The sequence below is a fragment of the Cucurbita maxima genome, unplaced genomic scaffold (assembly GCF_002738345.1).
Source record: "Cucurbita maxima cultivar Rimu unplaced genomic scaffold, Cmax_1.0 Cma_Scf00003, whole genome shotgun sequence".
NCBI lineage: Eukaryota > Viridiplantae > Streptophyta > Magnoliopsida > Cucurbitales > Cucurbitaceae > Cucurbita > Cucurbita maxima.
The window spans coordinates 4378512-4389234 of NW_019272019.1; the positions used below are offsets into that span (position 1 = coordinate 4378512).

The window sequence follows — 10723 nt, forward strand, 5'->3', positions numbered from 1 at the left end:
GCCTCTTTCCAACTGGGGCTATTTGATTCTCTTCAAATTTCTGGTCTTTTTAGTGTAGAGTGTAAGATTTAGTGCCCTCATGATTTAGCCAAATGACATGCTAATATATGCTAATCTATGATTGATTTTTGGTTTTGAGATGAATTTGGTTGCTCTTTTAGATAGCTGAAAAGTAGACTAAATCAAGTGAGATTAAAATTTTCAGATATATGTAGGTTATGTGTGTGCGCGTGTGTGAGATCAGTGTTTTTCCCCTAAAAAAGAGCTTCAAATCCTGTAATGCCAAATGACGTCTTTTCATTGTTACTCGATTTGATCGACTGTGTGTCTAATGGAATCTCCTTCAAAAGTGTTCAACCGCAAGTTTCTTGTAGCTCCAACGGATTCATTTCCAGTAAATTAGCACTGACCTCTAAAGCTTCTGATTCAAATATGGTACTTCTTTTGGCGGTGTTCTGCGAGCAACGAAGATTGCAGATCAAGAAGCTTTGCGGCTTCCGCCACCGAAGCTTCTTCTTCCTCCGGCTTCTGAGGCTTGCGTAGCCGTCCGTGCATTCCGGTGAACTACAGTGTTCTTCGATCAACTAAGCATATGAAGATTCAACACCAAACGAAGAAACAAGAGAGAGAAATTATGGGCGTTCATTTTGAGTTGAAGCGCCTGAGGAGAATAGGTGAATGAACTAGGAGCTATTTTTGGCAACTTTATTATGTACTCAATTAAACTAACCATGACACGTGTCCTACCGATATATATATATATATATATATATATATATATATATATATATATATTTTTTTTTTTTTTCTATTCGTCCAATATCATTCAAATTTTATTTATGAAAATAAAAATTATAGTGTGAATAGGAAGGTAGTTACTTGTTCTTTTTTAATTCTAATGACTAGTCACAGTTAGAATAATTAATTTTATCGTTAATTATTTTATTTTAGCAAATAATTATTTGATTTTTCAATTGAGAAGATATATACAAATTAGCTTAGAATTCAAAATTTACTCCCAAAAAATTAAATTACAAATTTAATATGAAAAAAATAAAATTTAAATCTGGATAAAACTAATTTATTATGTATGTGAGATTTAAATTTTGACTATTTATAATTTTTTTATCAAATTAAATATTAATAAAGTTTTATTAAAGATGAGTTATTTTTTTTTTCAAAAAATTAAAATGGTAATTAAAAAAAAGAAATTTCGGAACGTTTTTTAAAAATAAGAATATTTGCAATTTATAGAAGTGGGTAAACAGATTTGGTTGGTTGATGTGAGCCCCACTCCTGTGCCTGCTTGTCTATTGTCGACCAGTGCACCCTCACCGTCTCCGATAAGTCGGTATTTTGCAACTGCTCCACATTGGTTTTCCGGCGTCTTTAAACAATTACGAGAAGTCTCCTCGGACGGTCACGCAGCACTTGTAAGTTTCTCTGTTCTCCATATATATATATATATTTTTTCAGTACTTCACTCTATGGTGAAGATTCCATAATTTTCTCTGTCGTTCAAGTATTTGCAGGGTTTAGGGTTTTGGCTGACCTTCAATTGAGGATTTTGTTCATTGTTGTTTCTACAGGCTTCTCTTACTTTTTCGGTTCTTGTCATGCGATTTCATTACGGGCTCTATAATGATTGAGATGAAAGAGAAGCAAAAGAAAGGAACAATCAGTAACGAAGATAGTTTCGCCGTACTGGAAAGGTATTAGGCCTTCTGATTCATGCCATTTTTTCGTTCTGTTTATGGCTATCTGTTACTGCTGAGTTTTTGACGTCACATATTTGGATGCCTTTTAATGAGGGATTTTCTTGCTTGTGGGACAGATATTCAGTAAGGACGATATTTACTTTGCTTCGGGAGGTGGCTCATGTTTCGGAAGTGAGAATTGATTGGGACAAGTTGGTGAAGAACACGTCAACTGGGATTTCTAATGTTCGGGAGTATCAGTTGTTATGGCGGCACTTGGCTTATCGTCATACGTTACTGGAAAACGTGGATTCTGTTACTGATCCATTGGTCAGTTTTGCATTTTTCCTCTAGTTTCTGTTGATGCCATGATATTTGACAATGCATTTTCCTTTTTTTTTAAGTATTAGAATTGTGAGCTTAAGAAAGTATGAGAAATCAATCTGAATTGGATGTTCACCAGAAATGGAAAGAAAATATGATTTTACTAATATAGCTTTTCCTATCACAGTAAAATTGACTGTTCTTGTCTGGATTTTTTGAATTTAAAGTGCCTTAGAATCCAGTGGGAATAAATTGATCTTACCATTATATGAGATGATTTTGTGCTGCTATGCTTTCCACCACAGGTGGTCGTTGACTGTTTCGTTATGATTTGTATGATCTTTGAGTTCATTTTAGGTTTTGCTATTTCATTTATGCCATCTGGTTTGTATGATCCACTTTTCTTGTTCACTGATATTATAAATTGTCTCATTGTGTGGCTGTTGCGAGCCTATTCCTCCAATAATTTATTTGATTTTGGGTATATATCCACTGTACTATAGCATTTTGAACCAGACTTTTTTGACATTTGAAAGAGTCTTTCTGGAAGAGAAATAGTTGAATTTCATGGCACGCGATTACAAGTGATTGTCTAAGTTTAAATTTGCTAGGGGGAGATGCTCATAATTTGAAATTCTTACATTACATTTCTTATTTTCTTATATAGATGTTTGGTTTACAGGATTATGACAGTGACTTGGATTTTGAAATAGAACCTTTTCCATCTGTTAGCAATGAGTCCTTGAATGAAGCTGCGGCATGTGTGAAGGTCAGTCCATTGGTCGTGGATTTTTTTTTTTTTTTTTTTTCCCCCTCGTGAACATGTGGTTTTGAACTTTGATGTCCTCAAAGTTCAACATAAAAGTTTTTCTGGACAATGAAAATCTGTTCGTAGTTCCAGGTTTAGTTAGATTGCATCTTTAGTTTCGAATTGATGTGCTGGCAGGTATTGATTGCTAATGGTATACCAAGTGAGTCGGATGTTCCAAGTAGTTCTGTAGTTGAGGCCCCATTGACTATCGGTATATCATCGAACAGTCGATCATTTAGAGCCAGTCTTGAAAATCCTCAATCTGCTTGTTTGATGCAAGGAATGTATGTTACCGTTCCTATTTCGATTCGGAGACAGCCTCTTCCAACACCATCAGCAACTGAAGTATTTGACGTGAATGGAGCAGCTGGTAGCAATGCAGCTTCTCGAAAAAGAAGAAAACCTTGGTCGAAGACGCAGGATTTGGAATTGATGGCTGCTGTGGAGAAGTATGGTGAAGGGAACTGGGCAAATATCTTGAAAGCAGACTTCAAGGGGGATAGGACAGCGTCACAGCTATCTCAGGTGTTCTTTCGTACTTTCCCTCCATTGTGTTAGACGAACACGACTCTCCACAATGGTATGATATTGTTCACTTTGAGCATAAGCTCTCACGGCTTTGCTTTGGGCTTCCCAAAAGGCCTCACCCCAATGGAGAGTGTATTCTTAGATTATAAACTCATGACCTTTCCCTAAATTAGCCGATGTGAGACTTTCATCATCCAACACATTGCAATGAACTTTGTTTATGTACATTTTGCTATTGTCTGCTACATATAAACAATGTATTATTGGGGATAAACTTCAAAGAGATGAACCTCAGAAGGTTACTTCTACACCATTATCCACTGTTGTGGGGCCAATGTGTCTGGGATTTCACCATGTTTTCCCTTGAATCCCGGCAACAGAGTTTTTCATCGTATGAATCTAAATTTTTATAATGTCCTAACTGCCCAAGTCCACTACTAGTAGATATTGTCCACTTTGGGCTTTCCTTCAAAGTTTTAAAATGCGTTTACTAGGTAGAGGTTTCCACACCCTTAGAAGGAATGTTTTGTTCCCCTCTCGTACCGATGTGGAATCTCACAATCAATCCTCCTTGGGGGCCCACCGTCCTTGCTGGCACACCACCAGGTGTCTGCCTCTGCTACCATTTGTAACAACCCAAGCCCACTGCTAGCAGATATTGTTCTCTTTGGGCTTTCCCTTCCGGGTTTTCCTTCAAGGTTTTAAAACGCATCCACTAGGGAGAGGTTTCCACACTCTTAGAAGGAATGCTTTGTTCTTCTCTCCAACTGATGTGGGATCTCACAGATGTTCTAATCGAGTAGATTGTTTTCAAACTTCTTGTTGTCACCTTGAAATTTTGAAGTCTTGTTTATGATTGATTATTCATTCCCTTTTGTTTCTGCTAATTTTAATTTCATTGTCCGTAGAGGTGGTCCATTATTCGGAAGCGACATGGTAATTTGAATGTGGGAGCTAACACCACAAGTACTCAGATATCTAAAGCTCAGATTGATGCTGCACACCGCGCATTGTCACTTGCCCTTGATTTGCCTGTGAATTACTCAAAATCAGGTTGCTCTATAACTGACCTTCCATTCAAAGTACTGATTTTGGAACTTCTGAAGCTTCTAACACTTGACGTGGTTATTGTTTAAGTTTGATATCTAAAGTTTGAGGAGGATTGTAATGAATTTTGTTGCATTTATCTCAATGGTTTTTGCTGCTTCCATTTCTACATATTTTGAATGATTTCTTTGTTTACCTGTAGCAGCAAATTCAAACATGAATAGTAGCACTGTCTCTTCTACAAGTGGTGCCGAAGCTCCGGTTCAAATACAGAATCAGTCTCCACAGGTTCTCGTGCCTTTACGGCCTCTGCAGGTGAAGCCTTTACCTCCAGCAGCGAAATCAGGAATCAACACTGACAAGAATACGTTGATGATGAAGTCTACTCACAATTCTGATTCTATAGTTAGAGCAACTGCAGTAGCTGCAGGGGCCCGGATTGTTTCTCCATTCGATGCTGCATCTCTAATGAAAGTTGCACAGACAAAAAATGCCATCCACATAAAATCCAAATGTGTTTCTTCAATCCAGCCACCCGTGCTTGGTAATGCATCGACGCACTTGGATGCACAGCCCAGTGTACATTATATTTCTACCGGAAGAACAGCAACTCCAGGCTCAAACTACGTCGGTGGTAAATCTACTATGGCTGGTAATAACTCAATGAAGTATGTCACCCCAAAAGCTCCGTATAATTGTTCTACTGCTGTTTTGACAAACCCATCAAATCAAATAAGCCCAACAACTGAATCTCCATTGAAGCAAGAGGTTAAGAGTTCAGAAGAATGTAAAATTTCCAAGCCAATCATTACTTCGAAAGACGATTCTCGAGAAAATAGAACTGTCGTAAGAGACGTCTTTGCTTCACTAATATCAGATTGGGAATCGGGAAGTCGTTCGACTTGCATTGAGAATCAAAATACTTCTTTAAATATGGAGATAGATGAAAACGATATTAAAGCGGCATGCCCCCAAGCAGGACGAAAATAAAACGAAGGCAAATGATGTCAAGATTATGGGGTGACCAAATGTAGAAGGAAACAAGAACAAATCTATACCATATAATCATGGGAGACATAGCACAAACAACGAACAGCAGAAGTTGACATTGCAGTAGGTAGAAGCACAAAAATTGTAGGTACCATTGTACAAATGATGAACAGCCAAGCTCGACGAGCATGGTATTAGCAGGTGAATGCACAGAAACATCAGTAAGTGTAAGTAGTGGGTTATACAGCAACAAAGAATTCCAGGTTTTCTTGCTAGAGAATGAACATTAATTTTTTCAGTTTTTATTTTTTATTTTTTATTTTTTATTTAAAATTCTAATAATTAGTTTAGTGTGCATATATAGTTTCTCCGTTCCTTGGATTCCCTTTGTGAGGAAGCACCCCTTCTCCCGAAGTGACAGGGCTATTTTGCCGAGTTCCTTTTGGGGTGTGGGGTCGATGCAAATCCCAATGACAGATACTAAAATTTGGAAGCTTATATTCTTCAACGGTAAAAGAAAAATGTATAGCTCCTTTTATATGTAATTGAAGGTATAATTGGTTCTTGAAATATATGGATTTTCTTCCTTTCATGTCATTGGCGAAATTACACCCTCAAAAGCTCATCACTGAGGTAGAGGCCCTTCTAGATCACTATATTGTTTCTGTAGTTGTGGATTTGAGCATTAGAAGAGTGATTGCTTTTGCTTCTTTAACTTAATCCCAAACAAGAAAGACTGTAAAGGAATTCGTGTTCGGATTAGTGATTTCGATTGAGATCGAATGCTCTTGCCTGCTGAAATATCAAATTCTTGATCAAGTCTTTCCAAAGCCTCCTCAACGTGGGCTTGTAGTGCTTTTACCCGAACCTGGCCGGCTTGTAATTCGTCGGCTATCTTCCTATTTTCCTGTTTCATGTTGAGTACTTCACCTTGAAACTTCGCGGATTGGTAATCACTCAGTTCTGTCTTTTCCTCAGCTGAACCTTCATCTGTGATTATTGATATTTCATTTTGTATGTTGGATAAGGATGAAAATCTACTGCTTACTTCATCTTTCAGTACTGCACTGTGTTCCAACCAAAGCGATAATTCGGTTTGTATCTCTCTCAATTGCGTGTATATTGGCCGAGCATCAGATTCCGTTGTATGTTGGTGAATATGTTGATGTTTCACGCTTCCTTCTTGCTTGTTTTCTCTCAACTTTTGCAGCTCTGATTGCAGATCTCGGATTGATGTCTGGAATTTTTGAATCTGGTGGACTGTAGTGCTAAATCTCAGCCAGAATTCGAGATTCATCTCTAGTTGTCCATCGATATCGGAGCGGATTCTTTCTTCTATCGGTGACATGGTAATGGATTTATCAACCCCAGTTGCCTTTTTGTTTACATACTCTCTTTTAGGCAAGCTTCTTGCATTTTTCAATGATCTGTTGCTTCCTTCTGTTGGCTCATTACTTGAACAAACATAAGAATCAGGAGTCGAAACTTGATCTGTATATGGAGTTGAGGATTCGGAATGCAAGTAGCTAGGAGCCTCGTGAATGGCATCTTGGGGTTGTTCCTGGTTCGTATCCATCGTCTTAGTGTCGTCCTCTGTTTCAGCATTATTCACTAATGATTTTATGACATTGTCTTTAGACGAAATAGTGTTTTTCAGTTCTTTAACCTGCTTTGCCAATTCAAAGATGCTATCGCGGTTCTTTTGTTCAACTTCACTTAACTTGTTTCTTACATCCTTATAGTCCCTTAGAACTGAAGTATACTCCTCCAGTAAAATATTCTCTCTATCTTCTAATCCTTTTAAGAACAGCTGCCTCAAGGTAGGACGCTGCTTTTCTTCCTCCTGCAATCCATTTTCCTCCAAATCAAGGATCCGCGGTCTCTCTTCTGGAATCGATTGTTTCTGTTCCTCATCACCAAGCTTCGAAGTTTCGACTTCCCTCCTCTCCAATCCTAAATTTGTTGACGATGTTGTTGTTTCCACATCGGGATCGACCATCATCACATCTTGTAAGAAGTCACAAGTTTCAGCATCATCCATCTTCATGGTCTGCAACTTATCAGATAAGTGATCAAGATTACAACTTGCTTCAGTGAAATGGGTTTGAAGGCTGTTATTTTGTATTTCTGCATTCTGGTTTAGATTTTTCACTCTGGCTAGTTCATCCTCCAATTCCTTCATCTTCATCTTCATGTTCTCTGAACCCTCCACAAGAATCTCCTTGTCTTCTTCCAATTGCTGGACTTTTGCTTCTAGCATATCCGTTTCGGATTTTAGTCGGCTTACAAGAGATGTCTGAGAAGAAACTGCAACTTCAAGTGTCACAATTTTCTTTACAAGTTCGTCAATTTTCTCAGCCAACTCAGAAATGGTGAATGAGCTGTTTGAATCCATTTCCAGCTGCTCCCTAATCTTCTGATCAAGTAGCTCTATATCATGTTTGTTTTCTGCCGTGCAAGCAACCAGTTTGTCTGAGATTTTTGATTCTGATTCAATGCTTGAATCCTCATGTAAATCACTCGACTCATAATCATCTGTTGGTGATGGAAGGAGCTTGCATTTGAGGCTCTCAAACCTCGCACCAACTTCCTTGATTTTACTGTTCTTTAGTCTTGTTTCTTTAACTGTTTTCTCTTGTTCCTCTTGCAACTTGGCCAGAGTTTCTCGACAGGATTTTAAAGCTGTTGTCGTCATTAACGTTCGAGCTTCGTTATTGTCAATGATAGTGCCAATGCCGAACTCATCCTGTAAGTTGCTGACTCTTTTTTGCATATTTGTGATACTATCTTCAATGTCCCAATATTTCTCGCACTCGCGTTCGTATAAGCTCTTCACGAATTCCATTTCGGTCTGTCGGGCTAGAATTTCTTTTTGTAGTATATCGATCTCTTTTAAGGCTTCTGTTTTGTTAAGCCCTGATTTTGGAGTTGAAGCAGCTCTACTTCTAGGAGTGCTAGTATTTCTCTTGAGTTTTGAGTTTTTTATCATGGAAGGACTTCTGAAACACTTCTTAGGAAGCTTCGGAACTTCTGGGATTCCTAGTTTTGGTGAGCCGCCATCCAATTCATTTGAAAACTGGTGAGGACTTTCGGTTGAAACAGATTCTCGAGGGAAAAAATCAACTTCACAGTCGTCGTCATCATCAATCGTGTAATGAACTCGTTCAGGATAGACCGAAGCTATTGTCCGATTTGCTCCTTGAAACTCTTTCGATAGGTGATCGTATTTCTCTGCTAAAGCTCGGTATGACCGGAAAGAATCTTCTACATGCTCTACAAGTTCAGGTCTCTTCTTATAATACATTTCAGCTCTCTCTGCAAATGAATCCCCATCGCCTTCAATGATTCTCATCATGTTATCAACCTTCTCCTCCATGTCTACAATTCCAGAAGCATATCCATGTCAGTTCAAATTTCATTTTAAAACACTAGCAGCTAATCATTTTACAATACACAAAGTTTGCAATATTCTAGCTCAGATAGCGAAAAAGAAAAAATGAAAATCGATCAAATACAGGTCTTAAACATTCCAAGACAAATTGAATCAATACACACCAAAAATACTACAATTTAGGAACAGAGCATTGATACCTACAATTTACGCACTCACATTATGAGTAAGATAACTTTCAAACTCAAATCAATCAATGTTCGTGGCGTAAAACCAGTTAGGGATTCATAATCGAGAAGCTTGAATCAAGAATGGAGAGGAAGAAAACCAAATGCAAACGTACCGTGGAGGTTCTGTTCGAGCCATTTTGATTGCTTCGTCCTGACGTGACTAGCCCACCACCATGAATACGCATTACTAGCAGCTCTCTGCAACATCCGAAGAAAAGAAGAAAACGATCGCCGATGATGATAAACGCGTAACGAACAACAAAAATGTTCGATACGGAAAGATCACAGGCGGTAGGAGGTTACAGTAATGGAGGAAAATCTTCAAAAATGTCTACAAAATCGCAAAAAAAAAAAAAAAAAGATAGAGAAACGGCGCCAGAGAGGAATGGAGATGAGATTGAGAATAATGCGAGAGAGATCACAGGCCGTCTTCTGTCATGGATGAGAGGATGCACCGGCTTGTTTATAGGTGTTGGGCATGGAGGACCAAGCCCTTCTATTCAGTGCCTGGCAATGCCAGGCTGGCCTTTCTTTTTTATTTTTTGATAATGTTGGCCAATCTTTCTTCTTGATACACTCTCTCTCTCTCCATTCTGTTACTAAAATTTTATCTTTTAATTAATTTAAAACTTATCTTAAACTCCAAAAAAAAAAAAAAAACAATAATAATTACAAATAAATTAAATAATAAATAATAAAACTGATCTAACTGTTTCTGTTGTCTTTGTTGAAACATGTTTGTTTCTTTGTTAAATCACTAACTTCCAATTCAGATTTTTTATGTTCCTTGTTGTGAATATGAAATAATATATATATATATATATGGTCCTATTTAATAAAATTGTGTATATCGATTCTATTAACTGCAACGACCTGATATTAACGAAAATGAGTATATTCTACAATAATATTTAAACATAATCCATCTTTGTAACAGTCTAAGCTCACTGTTAGTCGATATTGTCCGTTTTGATCCGTTACGTATTGCCGTCAGCCCCACAATTTTAAAATGCATTTACTAAAGAGAGGTTTCTACACCCTTATAGGAATGTTTTTTCCACATTTATAGGAATGTTTCGATTTTCTTTCCGCCATATATGAAATTTAAAAAAAATTTAAAAATTATTTTTGTTTTTGTTATCTTTCATTTATATATATATATATATATATATATATATATATATATATGTATGTATATATGTGTCATTGGTTTGTTGCCTATTTCTTTTAACTTTTTAAAATAAAAGATAATAATATTTTGTAACTTTTTAACTCATAAATTTGAATAATGGTAGTTGACAATATTGATAATTAAATAATGTTATTATATATTTATTAATTGATTATTTGGTGCATTATGATGACACTCGCTCGTGACACATCACGTATCGAAGCAGAAGTAGAAGGTAAATATTAATATTATCCCTTTAATATTTTCTTAATATACATATTTTCATTTAAGACAATTATTTCATACATTTATAATAAATCTATTTTTAAAATATATTTATTCACTATAATATTTCATAATTATTTCATCCTACTACAAATTTCATTCTAAATAGTTTAAATTTAGTTGTTCGTAAATGTAAATTCATTATATTTGTTCGTGTATCATTTTTACAAAATATATATATATATATATATATATATATATATATATATATATATATATATATATATATATATATATATATATATATAT

At 36.4% G+C, this 10723-nt stretch overlaps 2 protein-coding genes across 5 annotated transcripts; one reads left to right on the forward strand and one right to left on the reverse strand.

The window, feature by feature from the left end:
• The first annotated feature begins 1272 nt into the window (after positions 1-1272).
• Positions 1273-5771, forward strand: LOC111476736. Of its 4 annotated transcripts, none has more exons than XM_023120532.1 (7): positions 1273-1433; positions 1524-1712; positions 1835-2027; positions 2704-2790; positions 2968-3357; positions 4269-4413; positions 4610-5771. In XM_023120532.1, exons 2-7 carry the CDS (start codon positions 1642-1644, stop codon positions 5395-5397), a joined length of 1674 nt encoding a protein of 557 aa, XP_022976300.1. In that variant the 5' UTR covers positions 1273-1433; positions 1524-1641; the 3' UTR covers positions 5398-5771. The 4 variants fall into 4 exon arrangements, with proteins under 4 accessions (XP_022976300.1, XP_022976299.1, XP_022976298.1 ...); XM_023120531.1 differs by having other exon boundaries at positions 1533-1712; XM_023120530.1 differs by having other exon boundaries at positions 1590-1712.
• An 83-nt stretch (positions 5772-5854) lies between these two features.
• LOC111476735 (protein NETWORKED 2A-like) lies at positions 5855-9566 on the reverse strand. Its single transcript, XM_023120529.1, has 2 exons — positions 9132-9566; positions 5855-8775 (listed from the first exon to the last, which is right to left on the reverse strand). The coding sequence occupies exons 1-2, from the start codon at positions 9223-9225 to the stop codon at positions 6083-6085; spliced, it is 2787 nt and encodes a 928-aa protein (XP_022976297.1). The 5' UTR covers positions 9226-9566; the 3' UTR covers positions 5855-6082.
• Positions 9567-10723: the final 1157 nt, after the last annotated feature.